We start from the raw sequence: 27,441 nt of genomic DNA on the forward strand, positions 1-27,441 counted from the left end.
AAGGAGACCGAGCTACATCAACAACAATACTCTGATATAAACCTAAAGGAGAGGGTAGAGATATGCTATGATGCCCTCTTTGGAAGTTGCATGATAACAGCCCTGCACCGAAGATTATATTTTGAGTTAATGGCGTATTTATACAGTATTTGCAAATACTGCTCATCTCAAACATACTTTATTATCACATGTAGATTAGAAGTGTGGATTTGTAGCGTTTGCAATTTTATCTACAGCCTTTACAACAAAACATGACAAGTGAGGGTTGATTGTTAAAAATATTTATGGAATTTCTCACATTAAAATGATCTGAGTTATCATAAGTACATCCAGTAATAATGTCTATGTGCCAAATGGCATCCTATACTTTATAGTGCACTACATTGGACCAGAGTCAATAGGGCTTTGGTCAAAAGCAGTGCACTATGTAGGGAATAGGGTGCTATTTGGGATACAGCCTGCGTGTTGTCAGCTCCAGGATAATGAATTGTACAAAGAAAGAAACCATCTCCATTTTACATTATTTACAATGAATACAGAAACGTTAATGGTACTCAATAGTTAAATACTGATATACAGCGTTGGGGGTCAGTTGCATTTCAATTCAGGTAGGAAACTGATATTCCAATTCAAATTTTTCCTCATTAAAAAGCTTTGAGAATAAAATGTGAATATGAGTTTAGTTCCTGAATTGAAATGGAACTGAGCCCAACGCTGGCTGATATAAAGGCTGTTATTCCCAGAGACTCAGAGCTCCAGATGTACTCTCATATCATTGGACTGATAGTCAAGAAGTACCTGCAGCATTTCAACCATACATTTGTCTGAATCACACAGCCAATACTTCACATCGTGGACATTAGAAATCATTTCAATAAAATGACCTACACAGCAGACAGGAAATGTGACAATTAGATCATCAAAAGGCTGAATCAGACTGCCGAAACATTCCCCTCTATTTAAACTATAAGGCAGTAATAGCCTACATGGCTGGAAGTACCGGTTCCCATTAGTTCCCATTCTGATAATAAATAATCAACTAAAATATGTCAGTGATGGCCATTTCAGATTAAAATTAAATTGACATCAAGATAATAAGAAATGTTGCAAATGACAGAGGCTTAGAATGACAAAGAAGATTTAGTAGTAGGCCTAGAAATATCTGGGACATGTTCATTTTAGGGTCCGCAATGGAAAACATATATATATTTTTTTAAATTGCAACTGAAAACGAAAATGAGTGTTTTCCATTGTCCAAGTGCCGTTTCAGTCCATTTTCATCCGTTTGGTGCCTAATGAACATGACCCAGGTCTGCAACCAGGACAGGGCAAGGACCAAGAGCCCTATTCAAGCTGGTGCCCAGGCTATCTGGTGTTTCCTTGAGTAGTACGTAACTCCAAGCATGCAAGAGGATTTTGTTTAAACCAGCCTTGATCGAATAGGGCCCAAATACATCTATTTTTAAACCAGACTTGATTGAAAAGGACCCAATATATGGATTTTTAAACTAGACCTGATTGAATAGGGACCAATAATTTATATTTTTTTAACGAAACCTCTGCCAGAGCTGTGTCAGTAGAGTAGCATAGCCTTTTTGTTAAGATTAGCATTGCAGTGGCCACTGATGGTCATTCCGCTTTATTGCTGCATACCATGGAATGATGGCAATGGCGGTCTCTTGTTCTGGCCTGTTACAATGTACCTGCATATCATGGCACTATAGCCATTCATTCATTAAACTGTAGTAGGACGAACATTACATCACCACTATAACCCCTCCCCCTCGGTCTATTATATGTAAACATCCCAAAGTCACTTGCAAAATAGTTTGCATACGTCTTTGGCTGAGTGCATTGAAGGCAATAGCTGCATGGACAATTACAATTGATCTCAAACCCCCTGGATACGTACCAAATGTCAACCCTATTCCCTATTTAGTGCACTACTTTTGACCAGGGTTGGCACCCTATTCCCTATTTAGTGCACTACTTTTCACCAGGGGGGGGGGGCATAGAAAGTATGGGTTCTCTGAAGTAGTGCACTATATAGTCAATATGCTGCCATTTGGGATACACGCCATGTATAGAAACAGAACCAGGTGAAATGGACTCGGCCCCTAAACTGTAGATAACATTTGACACCGTTCTAGTCGGTGAATTGGAACTCGTTCTGTTGGAATAATCCTGCTCAGTCTATTCTCTTTCATGTCCTCTTAGTGATCAGAACATCTTATTCTAGGTAGGACTGCTATGTACACGCAACAAGCATTGTACCGCCACCATTCACATAAATACCCTTATCACTTATAATCTATTTCATTTAAAAACTACTTGGTCCATCATTTTTTCAGAAATAATTTTAAAAGTTCACAGTATACCTTATAAAGGTTATACATGGTTACACATCATCTGCCCTGTATTGTAGCTTGAATTGCAGATATGATCAAATCTGTTGGGATAGAATCGGGATACTCTAATTACATGCCAGAGAACGGGTTGACGTTATAATTAATGGACATAGTATTACACGCAAGCCCATCTTGAATCTTGTGACCATGAACCACTTTTAAAAGTTTGCATAGATAGAAACCTTTAAAACCGACCGATTAATGATGAAATTGACAGATGTACTTAATCAGAAAGCGTATTATTGGAGCTTCACATCTTTCCACATGGGGGGGGGGTGGGGGTTGACGATAATGCCCATTTCATTTGATAGCTTATCTTCTTCATTCCCCCCCCCAGAAAGATGGAGTCCGTTTAGTAAAAGAACCGCTGCCTAGTTGTCAGTCGATGTATTGCGCCAGCCACCTGAAGCCATCTCCATAGCCCTGCTTCTTCAGGACACTGCACATGAAAACCTCCAGAGGTCGTGCCTGCAGATCCTTCAACGACACGTTACCCTGGAGAAGAACAACAGGATCAAGCTGTTAAAGACCACTCCAGAAACTTTACTTTTTCTGCTGAAAAACATTATCCCAAGTATAAATATAGTAATGTACACACACTTAAGGTTAAAAAAATGAATAAGAATGTTTTACCCACGTGTGCCATGTCATACAGTGCATTCAGAAAGTATTCAGACCCCTTGACTTTTTCCACATTGTCAGGTTACAGCCTTATTCTAAAATGTATTCAATTATTTGTTTTCCTCATCAACCTACACACAACACTGGATAAAGCAAAAACAGGTTAAAACATTTTTTCAAATTTATTTAAAAAAATAATAATAATGAATTAACTTATTTACATAAGTATTCAGACCCTTTGTTATGAGACTCAGAATTGAGCTCAGATGCATCCTGTTTCCATTGATCATCCTTGAGATGTTTCTACAACTTGATTGGAGTCCACCTGTGGTACATTCAATTGATTGGACATGATTTGGAAAGGCACACACCTGTCTATATAAGGTCCCACAGTTGGCAGTGCATGTCAGAGCAAAAACCAAGCCATGAAGTCGAAGGAATTGTCGGTAGAGCTACGAGACAGGATTGTGTCGAGGCACAGATCTGGGGAAGGGTACCAACAAATGTATGCAGCATTGAAGGTTCCCAAGAACACAGTGACAACCATCATTCTTAAATGGAAGAAGTTTGGAACCACCAAAGACTCTTCCTAGAGCTGCCGCCCAGCAAAACTGAGCAATTGGGGGAGAAGGGCCTTGGTCAGGGAGGGTGACCAAGAACCCGATGGTCACTCTGACAGAGCTCCAGAGTTCCTCTGTGGAGGTGGGAGAACCTTCCAGAAGGACAACCATCTCTGCAGCACTCCACCAATCAGGCCTTTATGACAGAGAAAGCAACTCCTCAGTAAAAAGGCACATGACAGCCGCTTGGAGTTTGCCAAAAGGCACCTAAAGAGACTGACCATGAGAAACAAGATTCTCTGGTCTGATGAAACCAAGATTTAACTCTTTGGCTGAATGCCAAGTTTCACGTCTGGAGGAAACTGGCACCATCCCTACGGTGAAGCATGGTGGTGGCAGCATCATGCTGTGGGGATGTTTTTCAGTGGCAGGGACTGGGAGACTAGTCAGGATCGAGGGAAAGATGAACGTAGCAAAGTAGAGAGATCCTTGATTAAACCTGCTCAGGACCTCAGACTGGGTTGAAGGTTCACTTCCCAACAGGACAATGACCCTAAGCACCCAGCCAAGACAATGCAGGAGTGGCTTCGGGACAAGTCTCTGAATGTCCTTGAGTGGCCCAGCCAGAGCCCGGACTTGAACCCGATCATACTTATCTGGAGAGCTGAAAATAACTGTGCAGCGACGCACCCCATCCAACCTGACAGAGATGAGAGGATCTGCAGAGAAGAATGGGAGAAACTCCCCAAATACAGGTGTGCCAAGCTTGTAACGTCATACCCAAGAAGACTCGCTGCCAAAAGTGCTTCAACAAAGTACTGAGTAAAGGGTCTGAATAATTATGTAAATGTGATATTTCCGTTTATTTTTTATTTTTATGAATTTGCAAATTTCTAAAAAACTGTTTTTGCTTTTGTCATTATGTGGTATTGTGTGTAGCTTGAAGAGAAAAGGCTGTAGCGTAAAACAAAGTGTGGAAAAAGTTGAGGGGTCTGAATACCTTCCGAATGGCACTGTACCTGGACCACCTATTAAGATGTGGCTTTTGTTAAGTAAATCTGGTGAGAAATGAGGTGAAAATAGACTGGAGTGCCACTAACATTTTCTACAGCATATCTAAAGAACATGAATACTGTACCACACACACACACACACACACATCATTCAGACACACAACACACACACATCATTCAGACACACACACACATCATTCAGACACACACACACACACACATCATTCAGACACACACACACACACATCATTCAGACACACACATCATTCAGACACACGTTAGTTGTGTTACACACTCATTGTTTTTTATAATGCTGCCCATTGATACAAATTCCACAGGCTATATCTATCTCTATGCTTACCTTTCCAGTGCATTGACCATCGAGAACGAACGCCTCTCTCAGTCCCCCCTCACTGATGGCTTCAGGACGGTCTATCTTGTTACCCAGGACCAGCACAGGCACAGAGAGGATGGTCTCATCTGCTATCAGAGCCTGAACACACACACACACACACACACACACACACACACAGACACACACAGACACACACACACAGAGAGAGAGAGGAAAGAGATTCAGCAATGAGACCGATGGGACAGTGAGAATGTTTGTTGTTTGTGTGTGTCCTGGACTAACCGGCAGTGATGGCTGCCTCAACTGGGCTGCCTCATCGTGTGGGTTTTGTGTATGCATTTTTCATAACAAATGTTGATAAATTAGGCCCATTGTGTGCAGTGGAAGTGACTTACATCAAGTTCGATCTTAGATTCTGTAAGGCGGTCATGGTCAGCACAGTCAACCAGAAAGACAACTCCATTGATAGCCGGTAGGTAGTTCTTCCAAACTCTTCTAGCTGTGAAAGAGACAGAAGATGTAGCACATGATGTAATGTGTCAAGACGCTGACCAAACCCTAGGAAGACAATGTAATGTGTCAAGACGCTGACCAAACCCTAGAAAGACAATGTAATGTGTCAAGACGCTGACCAACACCCTCTAGGAGACAGAGTAATGTGTCAAGACGCTGACCAAACCCTAGAAGACAATGTAATGTGTAAAGACGTTGACCAAACCCTAGAAAGACAATGTAATGTGTCAAGATCCTGACCAAACCCTAGAAAGACAATGTAATGTGTCAAGATGCTGACCAAACCCTAGGAAGACAATGTAATGTGTCAAGACGCTGACGAAACCCTAGAAAGACATGATGTAATGTGTCAATGTAACAGTATAGCTTCCGTCCCTATCTCGCCCCGAACCAGGGACCCTCTGCACACATCGACAACAGCCACCCTCGAAGCATCGCTACCCATCGCTCCACAAAAACCGTGGCCTTGCAGAGCAAGGGGAACAACTACTTCAAGGTCTCAGAGCGAGTGACGTCACCGATTGAAACGCTATTAGCGCGCATCCCGCTAACTAGCTAGCCATTTCACATCGGTTACACTAAGATGCTGACCAAACCCTAGAAAGACATGGTGTAACGTGTCAAGATGCTGACCAAACCCTTGAAAGATGCCATTGTCCAACTTAGTTAGGGCTAAGTCTTACCTTGTACGTGACCGCCCAGATCAAACGTGGTGAATGTCATTCCAGCTATCGTCAACTCTTCCGATGCTTCAGGGAGAAACAAAACACATTTAAAAAAATCACTGACTTTGTGTTCACTGCCGTTATTGGACTTAAAACAACACAATAATGTACTTCGAAATGATGCTGCTTACTTGGATGCAACGTGGGCACATGCTGTCCAAGTCTGTCATCTTTCAGCATATGCAGAAGGGTTGTTTTACCAGCATTATCCAACCCTAGGAAAACCAACTTTCCAGATTTTTTGTACAACCCTGGGAAAGTACATTGACAAGTTAATTAAACTTTTGAGTTGTAAACACACACACACACCACTCATTGTGACATGCAGTATTATACTGATAAGGGTTGGGTTTCATTTTCGGAACGTTCCAACAGGAATCTGTTCCAAAAACGTATTAAATAACAAGGATGCCAACAAGCAACGCATACAAAGTTGTATAGCGGCAGAATAAGATACGTTTTTGTTAAGTTTTTCACTCACCACGTTTATTCTGAAATGTCTGTCCTCACTCTGGTAGCCTATGGACAAACATTACGAATAAGCTACGTGGTGAGTTGATGCCTATTTGGCAGCTAGTTAGCTAGGTGAATTGATCATGCTACTTTGTATGCGTTGTTAGTTGGCATCCGTCTTATTTGCGACGTTTTTTTGAACAGATTCTAGGTGGAACGTTCCACAAATTAGACCCACCCTGCTGATAATACATTTGAAGTCATTGACGTGAAATCAGAGATTACCTAAAAACTGTAGCACACCACTAAAGCCTCTGTAGATCCAATCAAAGAGGAATGACATTTCACTGGTCTTTGCCTATGAAAGAAGACAACCGGGAAGTTAGCTAGCTAACACACTGACAACTTGTCAAGATGGGATCAACTTGTCTCACTGGATCAGCAGTATTTTGACATTGCATCATGACTATATTGATAGCTACAGGCTCTCTTTACACAAATGCACTTGCTACTGCTGCTAGCCAGCTTTAGGTTTATCAACAACAATACAAGTATTTTCTTATCCTAGCATGCTAGTTAGCACCAGCTGATCGCTAACTTAGCTTGCTAGCTCGGCTACGTGGCTATCAGCTTAGCTAAAATCCTGGCCTCATGTGGACTAAGGACTCTAAGACAGACAGACAGCTTTCCCTTTCGAAGTAAATGTATGACGGAACACAAGTAACGTTATGTAACTATATACATGACTGAATATTTTTAATAAAGCTGCCAAAGCTTACCTTAACTCTCCCTGTCGACAATGACAGCTTTGGTTAGATTTTTTTTTGTGGATTCGATAAACGAACAGCTGATTGTATTGTTCTTCGACGTGACTTCGGGAACTACCTAACCACCCTAGTGGCGCACTAGTGCCGCCTGCTGTGCGGGAGAATATTGTAAAAGGCTTATGGCGTTCACCTTTCACCTACCTTTCCATTAAAATACCTCAAATCCTCTGCATTATATCATAGGCATTATATTTAGACATTGCATCTAGTAGCTCCCATATTTTCCTCTTGGTAGTGGAGGAGTGTTGGATGAGTGATTCTTCAGCAGTTCTTTTCATGCTGTGATTTCCGGTAAGAGCCAACTTCAGGGAAAACATTTTAATTCTTCACATTCAACACACCTGTTTAAACAGCTTTTCTTCTGTCTGCTATAAGGTTTGTTGTGATACAGGACCACTAGATACTAGTAAAGACCGTGTTCAGAACAGGAGGCGGGGGATGTGGTGATGGTATTTATTTTGGAAGATTTATGACAATTTTCCGATTTCAGTATCAAACAACATGATGCAAGTGCCGAGGTTTAGATGGACTATAAAGGTCATATTGTTACACATTTGAGAAATATAATAAACATAAAGAGCAGACTTACTTGGTTGAGTACTTGTCATGTTAAGAGGACAAGCATCCATCACAATTTATACTAAAAATGGGAAACTGTAATTATACTACACACGTTTTTTGTCATTTTCAAGTATATTCTTCTGTTCAGGTGAGAAAGCATGTTGGTCCAATCTGAAGGCTCTTCTTTCTGGGTCAGTTCACTTAGACATAGAACCATTTGTCAACTGAGAAAATAAGTAGAAAATGTTCCATTGTAAGTGTGAAATCCAACAAAGTTGAATATATAGATATATAGATAGCGTATAGAGATATTTTGTAAATAAATTACAGGTGTATTGAATTTAAATAAGATTAATTTCACGTCAAAGCACATACCAATGGAATTAACTAACAACAGAAATACACACCTGTACTTGGAATTGGGTCTTCAGGGCCAAAAGCACATGCCTACAAGACAATATCATTAGTATCAATATTATTTATCAAGCACACATTAATATTACAGCTAAGCTGTTTTAGCATGATAATCCAAATAGTATGATAAGTGATAGGAACTCACGGCATCAACAACAGCCTTAGCATCAGTAGTGGAACAGCAGAATGGACTGTCTGTGACACAGGTGTTGGTACTGGATCAGTGTTCCCAGAAACAGAAGATGGGAGAAAAACACAACTGTTTTAGTTGAGAAGAAAGGGATGCCTCTGTAAAAACACAAATACAACTGTTTTAGTTGAGAAGAAAGGGATGCCTCTGTAAAAACAAATATAACTGTTTTAGTTGAGAAGAAAGGGATGCCTCTGTAAACAAAAATAAACTGTTTAGTTGGGAAAGAAAGGGATGCCTCTGTAAAAACACAAATATAACTGTTTTAGTTGAAGAAAGGGATGCCTCTGTAAAAACAAAAATAATAACTGTTTAGTTGGGAAGATAAGGATGCTTCTGTAAAAACACAAATTAACTGTCTTAGTTGAGAAGACTCTGTAAAACACAGATATAACTGTTTTAGTTGAGAAGACTGTAAAAACACAAATACAACTGTTTAAGTTGAGAAGAAAAGGATACCTCTGTAAAAACAGAATAAAACTATTTTAGCAAAACAAGTCATTGACTGAACTAAAACGTCTTATATTGCTTTATCGTTGTTTCTTTTTACTTGTCTTTGTAGCAATGCATCCGCATCACTGACAGCCTATTGAACAGATGGCCATATGACACCAGAGACTGTAAATCTATATCTCAGTCTCACCAGTTCAGTCTCCAGCATTGGTCTTTTTGGAGAGCAGCGCCTTCCAAAACTCATGAGTTTCCTTGACTGTCTTCAGAGCAAAAGTCCTGAAAAAAATCATGTCAAATGATTCCGTGCATGTTGAGAAAATAGAAAACTGCATACACCTCCACTATACAGTCGTGGCAAAAGTTGTTGAGAATGACACAAATATAAATTTTCACAAAGTTTCTGCTTCAGTGTCTTTAGATATTTTTGTCAGATGTTACTATGGAATACTGAAGTATAATTACAAGCATTATCATAAGTGTCAAAGGCTTTTATTGAATTACATGAAGTTAATGCAAAGAGTCATATTTGCAGTGTTGACCCTTCTTTTTCAAGACCTCTGCAATCCGCCCTGGCATGCTGTCAATTAACTTCGTGGCCACATCCTGACTGATGGCAGCCCATTCTTGGATAATCAATGCTTGGAGTTTGTATAATTTGTGGGTTTTGTTTGTTCACCCGCCTCTTGAGGATTGACCACAAGTTTCTCAATGGGATTACGATCTGGGGAGTTTCTGGCCATGGACCCAAAATTTGATGTTTTGTTCCTGAGCCACTTAGTTATACTTTTGCATTATGGCAAGGTGTTCAATCATGCTGGAAAAGGCATTGTTCGTCACCAAACTGTTCCTGGATGGTTGGGAGAAGTTGCTCTCTGAGGATGTGTTTGTTCATTCTTTATTCTGTGTTCTTAGGCAAAATTGTGAGTGAGCCCACCCTTGGCTGAGAAGCAACCCACACATGAATGGTCTCAGGATGCTTTACTGTTGGCATGACACAGGACTGATGGTAGCGCTCACCTTGTCTTCTCCGGACAAGTTTTCTCCGGATGCCCCAAACAATCGGAAAGGGGATTCATTAGAGAAATGACTTTACTCCAGTCCCAGCAGTCCAATCCCTGTACCTTTCGCAGAATATCAGTCTGTCACTGATGTTTTTTCCTGGAAGAAGTGGCTTCTTTGCTGCCTTCTTGACACAGGCAATCCTCCAAAAGTCTTCGCCTCACTGTGCGTGCAGATGCACTCACACCTGCCTGCTGCCATTCCTGAGCAAGCTCTGTACCGGTGGTGCCCCGATCCTGCAGCTGAATCAACTTTAGGAGACGGTCCTGGCGCTTGCTGGCTTTCTTGGGCGCCCTGAAGCCTTCTTCACAACAATTGAACCGCTCTCCTTGAAGTTCTTGATGATCGATAAATGGTTGATTTAGGTGCAATTTTACTGGCAGCAATATCCTTGCCTGTGAAGCCCTTTTTGTGCAAAGCAATGATGACGGCACGTGTTTCCTTGCAGGTAACCATGGTTGACAGAGGAAGAACAATGATTCCAAGCACCACTCTCCATTTGAAGCTTCCAGTCTGTTATTCGAACTCAATCAGCATGACAGAGTGATCTCCAGCCTTGTCCTCGTCAACACTCACACCTGTGTTAACGAGAGAATCGCTGACATGATGTCAGCTGGTCCTTTTGTGGCAGGGCTGAAATGCAGAGGAAATGTTTTTTGGGGATTCAGTTCATTTGGATGGCAAAGAGGGACTTTGCAATTCATCTGATCACTTTTTATAACATTCTGGAGTATATGCAAATTGCCATCATACAAACTGAGGCAGCAGATTTTGTGAAAATTCATATTTGTGTCATTCTCAAAACTTTTGGCCATGACTGTACTACTCTCTGTACTGAGCAGAAAGTATGTTGTGTCTCAAATGGCACCCTAGTCCCTTTATAGTGCACTTCTTTTGACCAGGGCTTATCAAAAGTAAAGCACTATAGGAATCGTGTTCCACCCTTGGTATGTTCCACATTTCAATAAAAAAGAGTAACAATGTGTACTTACACTGTAATACACTGTTCTATTCTACTGTGTGTGATTGAGTGGATAAATAGCCTGTCCTATGAGTGATTTAGAGCAGGGATGTCAAAGCATTGTTTTTCGTCCAGAAGGCCGCACTGAAAATCGGTTATATTTCCACGGCGTCAAAATTAGCCAAAAATGTTCCTCTAACCACAGTGTGAGGAATTTTCTATGCTTCCTGACTGTCTAGTTTTCATTTGGGTGATTATTATCAGCTGGACACAGTTAGGAAACTCTATGACTGTATCACTACTACACAGTTTCTATTTGGTTTGAGTCATTTTAAAGTATATTGGGTTTGTTTTCCTACACATGTTTCTTTTACTCATACCACCCGCGGACCGAATTGGACCCCCTCGCGAGCCGGATTGGACCCCCTTCGGCCTGCGGGCCGTATGTTTGACATCCCTGATTTAGAGGAAGAATCAAATAGTAACTGACATCAATATCAATGTCTTGTTATTGGGCTTTGCTCTTGTAGGTTTTCTGTGCAGTACAAACAGGTGAAAACTGTATTTTTACCCTGTCCTTGAACTCCCCGTTAAATGCAAACTGGTTCTCAGGTTTTCCATCAGGAACTTTATATTTTTTGAACCACTCAAATGTAGCTTCCAGATACCCAGGCTTGAGTCTTCTTACGTCATCAATATCTGCATTGATCACAAGAAGAATGTGTGTAATTCCATGGTTAGCCACAAACACATTTAAACACCCACTACTGTGTAACTGTTGATCAGATATCAGACAGACATTCCATCAGCGTCTTAAGGTCTCTGAAAGAAAGTAGGTAACCTTGTCCAAGCCAGAATGGCCCATCAACTCACTACATACTGACACCTGCTCCTGTTTCTGTAGCGTGAGGCAGCTTGACGTATGAGTACATCATTCTGGATAGGATGCTAGTCTATTAAAGGGCCTCTTAAAAGCCCATATATTCTGAATATGTATTAGATGTCCTCATACTGTTAAAGTTGTTGGCCTCTGGATCCTCCATGTTGATGACGATGACTTTCCAGTCTGTTTCTCCTTCGTCGATCAGAGCCAGAGTGCCCAGCACCTTGACTTTAATCACCTCTCCACGAGAGCACACCTCAAAATCACAACGAGAGAAGAAGAAGAAGAAGGAAGAGAAAGAGAAAGAGAGAGAGAGAGAAAGAGGCAGAGAGAGAGAGAGAGACAGAGAGAGAGAGAGAGAAAGAGGCAGAGAGAGAGAGAGAGAGTGAGAGAGAAAGAGAGGAGAAGAGAAAAGAGAGAGAAGAGAGAAAGAAAGAAAGAGAGAGAGAGAGAGGAGAGAGAGTGAGAAAGAAAGAAAGAGAGAGAGAGAGAGAGAGAGAGAGAGAGAGAGAGAGAGAGAGAGGAGGAAAGAGAACGAGAGAGAGAACGAGAACGAGATTGACAACATTAAATTAGAAGACTATGAATGAAGATAGTACATTCACACAACCATGTTCCTTTGACAAGCAGAAAACACACTGAATAACAACAGAACGTTTCCTCCGTTCAATACAGTTGTAGTACAGTACCTTGTATCCTATGTCACAGATGTCAATAGGGTCATTGTCACCACAGCATCCTGTATCTCTGTCTTTATGGCCTGGGTCCTCCATGTCTGATATATAAATAAAGATGAGAGAACAGTGATTGATAACTTGGTTCTTATTTAAAATAAACGACAACTTATAAAGCCATTATAGAAATTTCATAAATCCTATAGATGCTTCAGAAATCATTCATAAATCCTATAGATGCTTCAGAAATCATTCATAAATCCTATAGATGCTTCAGAAATCATTCATAAATCCTATAGATGCTTCAGAAATCATTCATAAACCTAAAGATGCTTCAGAAATCATTCATAGACAATCTCATGCTAGAAAGGGAACATTTGTGTTTTCTTTTATACTGTCATTTTATAAACTTTCAATACATTTAACCGAAATGTTTCTATTCTAGGGAGAGATAGTACAGCCCTGGTTAACGTGCCTGAGGGATGGCTCCATAATTCCAGATGTATCCTTTGTGTGGAAACACGTTGGCCACATAACGAAGGTTCCCTTTTTTGATGTCTTGTTTCAATGGATTTAGAGGGTCTTTGGTGGCAATCTGAGGGAAATAATACAACATTCACATGAAACAACGAATGGAAATATTAAGTGACTGATGACTTTGTACCTGTTTACTATGTGTTTGCAATAGAATACTGAATAAACAATAAGCATAAAACCATACTGCTAATTCTTGTGGAGTGGAACGAGATCTTCACTTCTGTCTCACCAGAGCTTCTTTCAAAGGTTCATACATTGAGCTAACAAAGGATCATACGACTACAAAGACAAGTACTGAAACAAACCTCCATCTTTGCATTGGTCCATCTGGGCACCTCAACAACAGCATGGAAGATGTTCTGTTGGAGGAAATAGTCAGAGTTAACTCAACAACATCATGGAAGATGTTCTGTTGGAGGAATAGTCAGAGTTAACTCAACAACATCATGGAAGATGTTCTGTTGGAGGAAATAGTCAGAGTTAACTCAACAACATCATGGAAGATGTTCTGTTGGAGGAAATAGTCAGAGTTAACTCAACAACATCATGGAAGATGTTCTGTTGGGGGAAATAGTCAGAGTTAACTCAACAACATCATGGAAGATGTTCTGTTGGAGGAAATAGTCAGAGTTAACTCAACAACATCATGGAAGATGTTCTGTTGGAGGAAATAGTCAGAGTTAACTCAACAACATCATGGAAGATGTTCTGTTGGAGGAAATAGTCAGAGTTAACTCAACAACATCATGGAAGATGTTCTGTTGGAGGAAATAGTCAGAGTTAACACCAATGTTTCAAGATATCGCCAAATTTCTATTGAAAAACACAATTAAATTATGATTGTTGATTAATCACACACACACACACACAACACACAACACAACACACACACACACACCACACACACACACACACACACACACACACACACCACACACACACACACACAACACCACACAACACACACACACACACACACACACACACACACACACAGCAATAACACATACATACCTGAGCTTCATCTGCATAAATTGGTATGTCATGGAATGGAGAGACGTATTTTCCCTCAGTGTTTCCTGTGTAGAGAGACAGTGATGAATGCACAGTATTTCAGAAGCATACTACTGTACTAAGACATTCCAGTAACTTCAAACGACCTGATTATTAATGAACAGTAATGTGGGGGACTTACGCCAACACGGAACTCATCGACTCACATACGGACATACTGTAGATGCCTATATTGTAGCATGAAAGCCAGACTGTAGTGTGTACATGTCAAGCAGTATAGCTACCACCACTAAGCTAGTTCACTACGTACCGAGCTAGACGCAGCTACAGTCTAATGTCTTTAGCTCCATATATATATACCAAACTATACCGTGATGTATTGAAAGAGCTGGTCACTCACTGAAAAACACCCTGTAGTCCAGTGTGTTGGGCTTGCCCCTCTCCTCGATGGTGAAGCTCATGTCTACTGCCTTATTTTGTCCAGTCTGCTCCTTGGTACTGCTGCTAGGGCGTACTTCCTGTACTACCTGTAGGAGTAGACAAATGGGAAGCCCATCTCCTCGTCATGCAGGTAACTAGCAGGTTAAGACCGTAGGTTGGAGCGTGAAGGAGAGTGTGCAGGAGGCATGTGCACGTCTTAAGGCCATGGCAGGGGTTGGTGACGTCAGGCTTGATCTGTGTGTGTGTGTGTGTGTGTGTGTGTGTGTGTGTAACAACATAAGGGGGGGGGGGGGGGCAAGTCTATAAGGTTCTGTGTTAGTCGATGAACAAGGAACTACCTTCAATGTTACAATAATGCACAGTTAAATATAGCACTGTAAGTGGGTGAATGTAAGACTTTGAGAAAGCTATAATGGTCCTTGGTAGCCTAACCTAATTAATCTCTTTGCTGTACAGTCTACCGCTTCTTGTAAGTCCCTGATCCCTACTGGCTGTATAAGACACATAATCAGAGGCTAGTCAAAATACAACACATTCTGTCCTTGCTTGGTAAGTGTTTTGATGCCCAGTTTCCTCTATAATGTAGTAGACATACAATATAACAGCGTTAGCCTAAATGTCAAGGCTTTTTGAGTACCTCTTCATTCCAACTCAAACAGATGGAGCTGACTGGTGGTTAGAGTTCGACCAATTAAGACCATGCTTAAGTCTTATGTCCATGGCATGACCTTTCACCACCTGTGACGTCCCAAATGGCACCCTATTCAATTTATAGTGCGCTGCTTTTGACCAGAGACCCATGGTGCTTTCGGGCAATCTTACAGATTGTAAATGCAAATAAAATAAATATCATACACTTATTCATGCCTGAAAACAGATAATAACCTGTATTCATGCTCTGAAAACAGATAATAACCTGGTATTCATGCTCTGAAAAACAGATAATAACTGGTATTCATGCTCTGAAAACAGATAATAACCTGGTATTCATGCTCTGAAAACAGATAATAACCTGGTATTCATGCTCTGAAAACAGATAATAACCTGGTATTCATGCTCTGAAAAACAGATAATAACCTGGTATTCATGCTCTGAAAACAGATAATAACCTGGTATTCATGCTCTGAAAACAGATAATAACCTGGTATTCATGCTCTAAAAAAGATAATAACCTAGAATTCATGCTCTGAAAACAGATAATAACCTGGTATTCATGCTCTGAAAACAGATAATAACCTGGTATTCATGCTCTGAAAACAGATAATAACCTAGAATTCATGCTCTGAAAACAGATAATAACCTGGTATTCATGCTCTGAAAACAGATAATAACCTGGTATTCATGCTCTGAAAACAGATAATAACCTGGTATTCATGCTCTGAAAACAGTCTTCGTGCACATAATTTGTTATGCAGTTATCTACCTATCTGGTGTGCTATCTGGTCTCAACTCCTTACCTTGAATTTGGCCTTGGTTCTCATCCCTCTTATGAATGTCTCCAACTTTAATTTATTTATAAATATTTTTTTACATTTCCACCACAACGGGTACTGTAACAATCAACCAACCTATATAGACTACATTTAGCAGGCAAATTAATCCAAGGAGCTGATCAAATACAAATTTGGAATAAAAATATTTATTAGTGTTTTCTAAATGAGTAAAGTAAGTCCATTCACAGGGGCGTGTGAAGCTACAAAGTGGGTGTCGCCAGAGAACTCAGAAGCTTGATTTAGTTGTCTCTACACAAGGAGGGACAGCACATCTCTCCAGTTATGATGATAGGTTGATTTAGTTGTCCTCTACACAAGGAGGGACAGCACATCTCTCCAGTTATGATGATAGGTTGATTTAGTTGTCCTCTACACAAGGAGGGACAGCACATCTCTCCAGTTATGATGATAGGTTGATTTAGTTGTCCTCTACACAAGGAGGGACAGCACATCTCTCCAGTTATGATGATAGGTTGAAGATTATTAAATAAAAGACGTAGCACCTGATTGCTATTCCTTTGATGATGAAAACACTGAGGCCATTGCTAATAAGACTATGTACTAGGTGTAGCTCTTGGTGCACTCTGGAAAGGCTACTGCAAAGTGTAAACAGCAACATCTAGTCATCTCTGAACTGAGCCCAACTCAAATGGACTTTCAGTAATGGCAGCAACTACAGTAGGCTCACGTGTTTCTGGTCTGGAGAGGCATCAAGTTTGATAGTTCCCATACAGCAAACATGATGGGGGGGAAAAATGTAATGAAATAGAGGCCAAACAATTGAATCTCTGAAGAAATCAAAAGCAACTAATTTGTACTATTGAAAAAGTCTGAAGGCACAGCATGCAATCGTATTGTCTCTGGGTGTGGATAACATGTCCATCTTAGAAGAAGACGAGGTCTTAGTTGTCTGTTGTACTTTGAATTTCAAATGTTTGAGGAAATTGTTGAATGGCAGTTAACAAGTTGTTGTCCAAAGGATTTGACTTCAAGTTGATACACTTCAGAGCTGGCATGCCTGCAACTTGTCCATGGGGACTTCTGTGGGAGACATGAGGAGAAGACACATTTTTAGACATTTGAGAAAAAGAGCCAATGAATGTTCACAAGAGACTAAAGGCATCATTATGGCTGGTTCCTGATTCTCCACACTTCTCCCACTTCTCTGCACTGGCTCACTTTCTCTCACGATTAAACAACGGTATTAACTGCCTCCAGCCAATTGTAACACCAATCCAACGGTATTAACTTCCTCCAGCCAATCTAACACCAATCCAACGGTATTATCTCCCTCTATCCAATTCTAACACCAACCAACGGTATGAACTCCCTCCAGCCAATTGTAAACACAATCCAATGGTATTAACTGCCTCCAGCCAATTCTAACACAATCCAACGGTATTATCTCCCTCTATCCATTCTAACACCAATCCAACGGTATGAACTCCCTCAGCCAATTGTAACACCAATCCAATGGTATATAAACTTCCTCCAGCCAATTGTAACACCAATCCAACGGTATTAACTTCCTCCAGCCAATTGTAACACCAATCCAAATGTATAAACTTCCTCCAGCCAATTGTAACACCAATCCAATGCATTTAAATCCTTGGAAGAAGGGTAGAGAATGGGAACACAGCACTGGACTCCCTCTTACCAGTGATGTCATTCCCTTCCAGGTTGATTCTTTCCAGTGACTGGATCTCCGTCAGTCTCTCAGGGAAGACAGACAACTTGTTGTTGGCCAAGTTGATGCTGGTCAGATGTTCCAGCTCCCCAACTACATCTGGCAGTTTAGTGATTACATTGCCGTGCAAGTCCAGTTCTGAAAAGGTATTGGAAAATACTGCTAAATCACTAGCTAACTTACCTGAATATTCCTTGCACAGATTCAACACATTCAGTCAAATATTTGTCGATTATTGCTGTATTAGGCTAGCCTGGTCCCAGATCTGTTTGTGCTCTTGCCTACTCCATTCTGTCATTGCCAAGCCAATGACAATTCCGTAAGGTGCTGGCAAGTGAACAGAAACAGACTGGCCACCAGGCTAGTTTTAGGCTGCTATACTGGCCACCAGGCTAGTGTTAGGTTGCTATACTGGCCACCAGGCTAGTAAGGCTGCTATACTGGCCCCAGGTTGGTGTTAGGCTGCTATACTGGCCATAGGCTAGTGTTAGGCTGCTATACTGGCCCCAGGCTAGTGTTAGGCTGCTATACTGGCCCCAGGCTAGTGTTAGGCTCCTATACTGGCCCAGGCTAGTGTTAGGCTGCTATACTGGCCCCAGGCTAGTGTTAGGCTGCTATACTAGCCCCAGGCTAGTGTTGGGCTGCTATACTGGCCACCAGGCTAGTGTTAGGCTGCTATACTGGCCCCAGGCTAGTGTGAGCTGCTATACTGGCCCCAGGCTAGTGTGAGCTGCTATACTGGCCCCAGGCTACTGTTAGGCTGCTATACAAAGATGTGTGCTACGTTAAAGATAAAGGCTTTAAAGCTATCAATCTGATAACTTGTGATAGTGTTATATAAAAGCCCCCTCCACTAAAACATGTTAAGTTAAGGGGGGGAAGTATCCATGCATAGCTACCTCTCAATTGAGTGAAGGTTTTGAAGAATTTGCTAGTAACTCCCTTCATCTCATTGTCAGCCAACGTGACGATGTGTATCTTCTCTGCAACGCTGTTGAGGACCCTGAATACGCCATCTGGGAAACTGATCAGTTTGCAGTTTGACAGATCTAAAGAAATAAAGGAGAACAATTAGGAATGCCCATGTTACATCCCAAATGGCACCCTATTTAGTTAGTGCACTACTTTTGACCAGGGCCCATAGGGCTCTGTTCAAAAGTAGTGCACTACATAGGGAATAGGGTGGTATTTGGGATGTATATGTAACAGTATAGCTTCTGTCCCTCTCCTCACCCCTACCTGGGCTCGAACCAGGGACCCTCTGCACACATAGACAACTGACACCCACGAAGCAATCGTTACCCATCGCGCCACAAAAGCCACGGCCCTTGCAGAGCAAGGGGAACAACTACTTCAGGTCTCAGAGCGAGTGACTTCACCGATTGAAACGCTATTAGCGCGCACCACCGCTAACTAGCTAGCCATTTCACATCGGTTACACATATATGAGAAAGCATGGCTTAGAGCTGAAGAAGATTAGTGTTATATTGAAGAGGTTTTAATATAAACTTTACAGTCATACCTCCAATCATTGTTCAAATCTAATGTCACTGCAACCCTCTGGTTCTTATGTCAAATATGCAATTAACTTCACAAGAATATAATTGATTGCCATAGTCAGGCTGAGAGGACAACATAATATAATCCTGGAAGTAGAGAGCTTTTGTAACACATTGCTGCCATCTGCTGGCCGAAAGTAGTAAGACTCAACGTGCTGGATATACCTGTAGATCAGGGATCATCAACTACATTCAACTGCAGGCTGATTTCTCCCGGAGTGGACGGTCGGGGCCGGAACATCATTACAAATCAGTTGTAGACTGCAAATTGACCGCAAGATGCCAAACAGATGTTTGACTAAAACATAAGAATTTCAAACCTGGCTTACATTTGTATACGATCACGGATCTCTCTATTATGTGTTGGAATACTTGGGAACAGATTTCTTCAATTAAAATCGCTTGGAGTTTATTTACTGCTGTTTTTACAATCTTTAATGTCCAACAATAAAAATGAGACAAAAAATAATAATATACCGTACCGTCAAAAGTTTGGACTCAATCAATCAATCAATCAATCAATCAATCAATCAATCAATCAATCAATCAATCAATCAATCAATCAATCAATCAATCAAATGTATTTATAAGCCCTTCTTACATCAGCTGATGTCACAAAGTGCTGTACAGAAACCCAGCCTAAAACCCCAAACAGCAAGCAATGCAGACACACCACTCATTCAAGGGTTTTTCTTTATTTTTTACTATTTTCTACAGTGTAGAATATTATAGTTCAGACATCAAAACTATGAAATAACACATTATGGGAATCTGTAGAACCAAACATGTGTTAGACAAGCATTCCTCATGAAGATGGTTGAGAAAATGCCAAGAGTATGCAAAGCTGTCATCAAGGCAAAGGGTGGCTATTTTGAAGAAACAAAAATCTCAAATATATTTTAATTTGTTTAACACTTCTTTGGTTGCTACATGATTCCATATGTGTTATTTCATAGTGATGATGTCTTCATTATTATTCTACAATGTAGAAAATAGTACAAAATTAAGAAAAACCCTTGAATGAGTAGGTGTGTCTGCATTGCGTGCACCTGCATTGCTTGCTGTTTGGGGTTTTAGGCTGGGTTTCTGTACAGCACTTTGTGACATCAGCTAATGTAAGAAGGGCTTTATAAATACATTTGATTGATTGATTGACTGATTGAGTGTGTCCAAACTTTTGACTGGTACGGTATATTATGATTTTTTGTCAAATTTTTATTGTTGGACATAAAAGACTGTAAAAACAGCAGTAAATCAACTCCAAGTGATTTTAATTGAAGAAATCTGTTCCCAAGTATTCCAACACATAATAGAGAGATACGCGATCGTATACAAATGTAAGCCAGGTTTGAAATTCTTATGTTTTAGTCAAACATCTGTTTGAGCTCCTTGGGGTCAATGTGCAGTCTACAAATGATTTGTAATGACGTTCCGCCCCCCGACCGTCCACTCCAGGAGAAATCAGCCTGCAGTTGAATGTAGTTGATGATCCCTGATCTACAGGTATATCCAGCACGTTGAGTCTTACTACTTTCGCCCAGCAGATGACAGAAATGTATTTTTTTTTTTAATTTGCTAAGAAAATTGTGGGGCAAATAAAACCACCCGTGGACCAAATTTGGCACACGGGCCACCAGTTGGGGAACCCTGCTGTAGATCAAAGGCACTTATTATAAATGCTTATAAACGGCTTATAATTTCACTTGAAAAATAATGATTCCCAGTAGCATATTTCTTTCCATGTTACGACCCAAATGGCACCCTATTCCCTTTATAGTGCACTACTTTTGACCAAAAACCCTATGGGCCCTGTTCAAAACTAGTGTACTATATAGGGAATAGTATCTTCCTTTTCTGTATTATGTATATAAAGGATTTAATTCACATACCCAGAGTATCTTTCTCTTCCTCCACTGTTGCATTGACCCTCCGGGCAACATTGGCCACAGCCTCTGCCATTATACTAGGTCTACGAATCTCACCTGGGTTAGAGATGGGGAGAGGTCGTTGTAATACACAAGATATACATTTTAAAACCAGACATTTTCAAGTGAATTTTCTTTGGCATATTAAAATATTATTCATTCATCAGGTTAACAATGTTGTTGTTTTTTTCATGCAAATTGGTAATTAGCTATTTTTAACATGTTACCAGGTCATGCATACAAGATTGCTAGTTGCAATTTTGTGTCAAGGATCTCCTCTATTGTACAGTACATTATAATGTTACAATGCATCTTGTTGAATGTCAGCCACTGCTGCAACATTGTGTCCACTTCACAAAGTTCACACAAAATCACACGAATAACTTGATCACCTGTCCCACGTCAAGTTATAGGCGAGCTACAACAGTTAGTTAGCTATTAAAGCGAGCTTAATTCGTAGTAACAGCTAAATTGCTAGTTTCCTAATGTAGCCTACTCATAATTCCACAAACGACGTCCGGGTGGAGATCTGTATAATAGATTGTACAATAGAATCCGCATATAATGTATGACGGGAGGTGGATCAACCTACCCTTAAACTTGAACTGTGGTTGACAGCTGAAAATGTTAGCGAGTCAGTTCAAGGCTTCGTCCAATCAAATCCATTCATTTTCAAACAACCACCGTCAAATTTGGCGAGAGAGTATTTTTAGCCAAAGAGGATACATTGGGCTAAAGTCGATCGATGCACTTTTCAGATGACCTGTTCCGACGTTATTGTTAAAATCAGTCCAATACTTTTAAAATAGTTTGTTTTTGTGCGCAATTTGAGTTTAAAGACACTATTTTTAGCCTCTTGTTTCCATCAATAGTTATATTGCTTCTACAGTACGAGCTACCGCATTGACGAGAGTCAAAGGCGCGCAAGAAAGTTTCAGAGAGATAACTGCGAAGGACTACAGATTTAAATTCTGCCCATGTTTTACGCAGGATTGATCTGTATAAATAACAGGCTGTAACGGGTGTTAGGTTGTATCAAGTTGTGTCATCACGGTGTACAGCGTCTCAGCACTAATAGCACATATACGACTAGATCAACTGATTGTTGAGTTATAACAGTATAAAAATGGAAGTTTGACCTACCTTAGGATCCTGGTTAGGAGTTAGCCCGCTGTGTAATGACAGAGTTGTCCTGCCACAGCCACTATTCTGGAAAATCCCTGATTGGTCGACTATTTTTTGCTTTGCAATGGACCTGAAGACAATGGGCATGTATTGAAACGTACTCTCTGTTCATTCAACATTAAATCAATCATGGTGAATAGGATGTCAGGTGAATGAGGCCAGAAGATGCCGTTAGTGAATGTACTTCTTTTCAAAATGTCCTTGTTGCACGTTCTCACCAGTTACACATGAGTTATTACCTAGTACTTGATATCTGATTTAGTTCTTGAGAAGTAGGCTATTTATGGTGAGAAAAATGTATTTATATTCCTGAACTTTTGGGACATTTATTTGTGTGTATTTATTGGTGATTTTGAGGGGGGAAAGGAGTTTTTGATCATTCTAAAAACTGAAATACCATCCACCTTTATTGTTTATTTTGTGTCAGGAATTATTTTGATTTTTTGTGCCCCACTTGTCAGTCTTTAAAATACTGTGGTCGTTTCAGGTAAATATGCCAACAATCCAGCATGTTGCATCGCTCAACTCAGAGAACTCCAGAACCCATAGAATTAGAATGAATGAATTTTCACAACAGGTCATTCTAGTGAATGTACATATCGTGGTTTTTATAGAGTCATAAGCATATGTTATTTTTTACTAATGAATGAATAACATAACAAATATTACCTACAAAATACATACACTTTAATCAGCTAACAAAATATTTGTACAATATCAAACATATTTATGATGAAATCCTCCTAAAAACAGAGAGAGCAATAAATTAACATAAATACCCAAACTTTATTTTATTATTATTTACAATAAATATATAGTCAATGTGCCGTTACACCCAGTAGGTGTAAAGTATAGTATAAACAGTGCTTAAATGGTGAACAACACCATTTCCTATGACTTATAAAGAAATGGCAGGTCCTCTTTCTGATTCCTAAAATCAGTAACATAAAATCAGTCACATTCTGAGAGAAAATCCATACTGTATATATCTAGGCTTTGTAAACATACAGGACATCTGCCATACTGCTTGAGGAGTGCACAGTCACAATAATCAAAAGAACTAACACAAAGTTTTTTCTTACTGTTTTCATCCATCTGATACAGACTCTTGGATAATAGTTCTGTCAGTGAAATTCCACTCTAAAGTTTCCGGAACCCTCTGTTGCGTGTGTCCCGAAGGAGATGAGTGGTAGCCTAGTCTCATTCTCAAGCAGTTGTGAGAAGACGGCCCCAGGCTTTGCTCCGGTCGTTTCTTTACTGAAGGTCAGGTTAAATCCTGTGACAGAGGCTACAGGCAGCCACATTCATCCACAACCATATCCTCGTGATGGCGAAGCAGCATTTCTCCATTCTCATAATACAGCATGCTTAGAGGACTCATCTTGGTGGGGGCGCAGCACGCCGAGGGAGCACGCTCAGGGTGGTAGTGTTTTAGGAGACTCTAGAGGGGAAAAAGCGTCAAGAAGCAAAAAATGGCCAAACAACTTCAAATAGGTATGAAGCATTGCTATAGTATCTAGCAATAGGAACATAATCAATGAGCTTTGTACCGTTAAGATACATTTGAAAACAGTAAAGATACATTTGAAAACAGTATATTCTATGACACATTTTGGAAAATCCCATAGAAACACATTGAAACGTACCTGCATGTAAGCATGATTTGTTGGGTTCAAGACTTCTCCCAAAGGACTTGGACAGATCCCCTCACATCGATAGGCATTATACATCTTTGGGAAGACGATCCAGGACCCCCAGCCTATCTGATTGAAGTCTACATGCATATCAACTCTTCCACAGAGAGACGGGTCAATCTCATTGTTTCCGCTGGACACCTCTGGACCTCTCATGTCCGGTGGATCCTCCTGGCCTGAGTGGACCCTTTTTTTCTTGTGTCTCTTCGGCCTGCGGATCTTCTGGGGCTCGGTGGTGGACAGGAACTTGGACTGTTCGGCCGTGTGGAGGAGGCTAGCCTTGGCCTGGGAGCCCTCCTCTGACCCTGTATTAGAGAATACAACCAGCAAGGCTCTGTTGTTCACACACTGACTCTGCTGTGTTGTAGACCCAGCCAACTGGACAGGGTTCTGCTGTGTTGTAGACCCAGCCAACTGGACAGGGTTCTGCTGTGTTGTAGACCCAGCCAACTGGACGGGTTCTGCTGTGTTGTAGACCCAGCCAACTGGACAGGGTTCTGCCGTGTTTTAGACACAGCCAACTGGACAGGGTTCTGCTGTGTTGTAGACCCAGCCAACTGGACAGGGTTCTGCTGTGTTGTAGAGCCAGCCAACTGGACAGGGTTCTGCTGTGTTGTAGAGCCAGCCAACTGGACAGAGTTGGGGAAGAACACATCTCTCTTTGTCTTGTCTGGTGATCTCCTCTTCATTGAGCTCCTGGAAACGTGTTCCTGGCCGAGCCAGTTCAACAGCGGACCAGTGAGGTTGTACACCTTCCAGTGCTGAGAGGAGTTAATCACAGAGGAGACAGAGAGATATCCCACCAGCTGGTGTTCCTGGCAGATCCCCTGTGTCTGCCTGCACGGGTAGTCGTGGTGATGGTAAATCTCCACGGTAATGTTGGAAGCCCTCGTCGCCCGGGGAAACCTGAACCTGAGCTCCGCTGCTTGGATCCGGTCGTCGGCCAATAAGGTGGTCAGGTCAAAGGTTGCAGTCCAGCGTCGGGGTCTGTGAAATAAACCTATTGGAAAGAAGAAACATTTAAAAAATAAAAACAGATTTTTCAACATTTGTACTGACTACTTTGAACATTATCATCTGGTCTGGTCTCATGGCAACTACATACCTCACATACATGTCCTTAGACAAACATGCATCCAAGTTATCCATCTGGGCCACCGTACAATGTTAAGTACTTTAAGATTAGGCCTATATAGAAATATCATCAAATATTTGTTTTTCTGTCACCCATCTTTTTCAAACCCTTAATGTTCTACTAAAGGTAAAATAGATTATAATAATTAATGTTAATTGTTTTTACTTGTAAAAAAAAACAACCATAGAGCTCATGAATATACTATTAATTTAGGAGGAATACACAAGTTCTATTCAATCCTGGACAGCAATTCAGGCAGAATATTTAGCATATTGATTCTGGTTTACATCTATGTAGTCTGAATGAGACATGCTTGTATTCTAAAAACAATATTGTTTTAATATTTTTAAAGAAATACAACTTTAGATCTAGGCAAAGCATGTTTTGCACGTAGAAATTCCAACCATGTTTTTCAATGTAACTAGGCAACTAGCTCGTGGATGAATCTACCATCGGCTGGGGTCAACATCAACATGTGTGAACTAGGACATGAATTGTGATGCAAAGAAGAACACGACATTGGAGGTGTGGTACATAATTCATCAAGAAGATTAAAGACTATTGTACTATTGTCCAAATATAATGTATTGTTGCTGTTGATCGTCTATTTGTTGATTAAAGGTACTGTACCAAAACATCTACATTCCTTTATGGGTCTGTTTTGCTCAGATCTGAGGGATGGGGAAATAAAACTATGAAGAGTAAGGATACGACAACGACAGGAGGACGAGGCTAGGCTAGGCCTAATCCACTCAAAGTAAACACCGGATCGAAACCAATCATTTAACACGTTCTTAGCTCGGCTTCCGCATATCCTCCATTCAAACAAATAGGTAACAACTATGACACCTAGCAGTGATGTTAAATTAGATTTAGTGGTGTTGGGAGCGGAGCGGTCCGTGGAATATATAGGCTATGCGTTGTTAAAATCCCGCTCTGGCCCGAGATGTGGGTCTAGGTCATCACACTAATCTAATCAAGTGAAGTGTGAAAAGAACTGAGGGGACTTGTTGATTTGAGTTAACAACAGATTTGAATAGGCATGTCTGGCAACATTTCTAATCAACATCTCCCATTTAAAGAAAAAAAAAAAGAGGTTTGCTTTGAGAATTACGCTGAAAAACCAGCCTTTTCACACGCTGATCCTTGTACGGTTATTCAGGCCGACAAAATGAATGTGGATTGGAGCGCTTTCAGATCGTCTGGCGGAGAGATTTGACAGCCACTGTGGTGCGCAAACATAGCAAGAAAATGATCTCTTAACTTTTTTTGAAGAATAAAAATAATGCAAAACAAAGTTTAATTTACTATGCTTAGAGTAGGCTAGGTAATAAGCCATAAACTATTATAAAAGGCCCTAAACAGGATATTTATTATTATTTTCATCTGTGTTGAACTAAATTCGGGCAGGCAGTGTAGGCTATATGTCAAGAATGTAGCCTATATGCCCTACTAAACGAAGTAATAAATATGCCTATAGGCTAAAGGTATACTTTAAAAAAACCATCTTACTTTTTGCCATCACACTCTTGACTGTGTCTGCTTGTTTTGTGATGGTCTTCTCCATTACGTCTATAGGCCGAGTGAGATTTGACTTGTAATTCCGGTAAAGGTGCATCATATACTTCGGCGCCAGGTGATGGTATCCAGGTGGACGGTGGTCTATAGCAAAGCGTCGTGATTTTCCGTGATAAACTCCATCTCTAGATTTGTGAATTCCTTGAGTCAGCAGTATGAACAGAGAGGCATGTAGCGCTACGCCTAGAACGCATAATGAACGCATGCTGGTCAAATTGGATGACAGATTCCTCTGTGGGTTAGAGGTAAGCTTGGCTTTTATACCCCTCCCGCACCACGCATATTTAACAAGTAGCCGCGAACATTAAAGGAAATTGACATGCGTCTTCAAGGCTTGTGGCAAGGCAGGTCATCATCCATTGACTTGTTAATGAGATGCCCAAGCCAATGACTGGATGACGGGTGTTTAGAACGACCAGTGAGCCAAAGTTCCCTATAGCACCTTTCTCATCAATAGCTCTTTCAAATGTCACCTTGTTTTATTAGCCTTCAGCTACGTTCCATATGAAATGTATTCATTCCA

The 27,441-nt window shown here is 40.8% G+C and overlaps 3 protein-coding genes and 1 pseudogene across 4 annotated transcripts; all 4 read right to left on the reverse strand.

Moving 5' to 3' along the window:
- Nucleotides 1-2,120: 2,120 nt before the first annotated feature.
- Nucleotides 2,121-7,535, reverse strand: LOC112076779 (small COPII coat GTPase SAR1B). 2 transcript variants are annotated; one of them, XM_024143453.2, is made up of 7 exons: nucleotides 7,433-7,535; nucleotides 6,934-7,006; nucleotides 6,327-6,446; nucleotides 6,154-6,219; nucleotides 5,353-5,456; nucleotides 4,964-5,095; nucleotides 2,121-2,903 (listed from the first exon to the last, which is right to left on the reverse strand). In XM_024143453.2, the coding sequence occupies exons 2-7, from the start codon at nucleotides 6,989-6,991 to the stop codon at nucleotides 2,787-2,789; spliced, it is 597 nt and encodes a 198-aa protein (XP_023999221.1). In that variant the 5' UTR covers nucleotides 6,992-7,006; nucleotides 7,433-7,535; the 3' UTR covers nucleotides 2,121-2,786. The 2 variants fall into 2 exon arrangements, with proteins under 2 accessions (XP_023999221.1, XP_023999220.1); XM_024143452.2 differs by having other exon boundaries at nucleotides 7,428-7,516.
- A 614-nt stretch (nucleotides 7,536-8,149) lies between these two features.
- On the reverse strand, nucleotides 8,150-14,746 carry LOC112076782 (inorganic pyrophosphatase-like; annotated as a pseudogene).
- Nucleotides 14,747-16,285: 1,539 nt separating this feature from the next.
- LOC112076780 (leucine-rich repeat-containing protein 20) lies at nucleotides 16,286-21,909 on the reverse strand. Its single transcript, XM_024143454.2, is given in 6 exon segments — nucleotides 16,286-17,173; nucleotides 17,176-17,196; nucleotides 17,813-17,980; nucleotides 18,742-18,891; nucleotides 21,291-21,383; nucleotides 21,823-21,909. Coding segments are annotated over 6 exon segments (552 nt in total). The 5' UTR covers nucleotides 21,827-21,909; the 3' UTR covers nucleotides 16,286-17,057.
- A 1,307-nt stretch (nucleotides 21,910-23,216) lies between these two features.
- On the reverse strand, nucleotides 23,217-27,128 carry LOC112076781 (nodal homolog 2-A-like). The gene is made up of 4 exons (XM_070441455.1): nucleotides 26,853-27,128; nucleotides 24,815-25,205; nucleotides 24,158-24,557; nucleotides 23,217-23,952 (listed from the first exon to the last, which is right to left on the reverse strand). Exons 1-4 carry the CDS (start codon nucleotides 27,121-27,123, stop codon nucleotides 23,800-23,802), a joined length of 1,215 nt encoding a protein of 404 aa, XP_070297556.1. The 5' UTR covers nucleotides 27,124-27,128; the 3' UTR covers nucleotides 23,217-23,799.
- Between the last annotated feature and the right edge of the window lie 313 nt (nucleotides 27,129-27,441).

This window comes from Salvelinus sp. IW2-2015, unplaced genomic scaffold, assembly GCF_002910315.2.
Source record: "Salvelinus sp. IW2-2015 unplaced genomic scaffold, ASM291031v2 Un_scaffold4029, whole genome shotgun sequence".
Taxonomy (NCBI): Eukaryota; Metazoa; Chordata; class Actinopteri; order Salmoniformes; family Salmonidae; genus Salvelinus; species Salvelinus sp. IW2-2015.

Bases quoted from the DNA above. Each gene is read 5' to 3' on its own strand.
- LOC112076779 (XM_024143453.2), bottom strand. From the start codon at position 6,991: ATGTCATTCCTCTTTGATTGGATCTACAGAGGCTTTAGTGGTGTGCTA. The intron at 6,220-6,326 runs GTAAGCAGCATC...TTCTCCCTGAAG, and splicing joins TGTGCCCACGTTGCATCCAA to CATCGGAAGAGTTGACGATA. The intron at 2,904-4,963 runs GTAAGCATAGAG...GTTCTTCTCCAG, and splicing joins ATGGTCAATGCACTGGAAAG to GGTAACGTGTCGTTGAAGGA.
- LOC112076781 (XM_070441455.1), bottom strand. From the start codon at position 27,123: ATGCGTTCATTATGCGTTCTAGGCGTAGCGCTACATGCCTCTCTGTTC. The intron at 25,206-26,852 runs GTAAGATGGTTT...TCTTTCCAATAG, and splicing joins CAAGAGTGTGATGGCAAAAA to GTTTATTTCACAGACCCCGA. The intron at 24,558-24,814 runs GCAGAACCCTGT...AACACAGCAGAG, and splicing joins TTGGCTGGCTCTACAACACA to TCAGTGTGTGAACAACAGAG.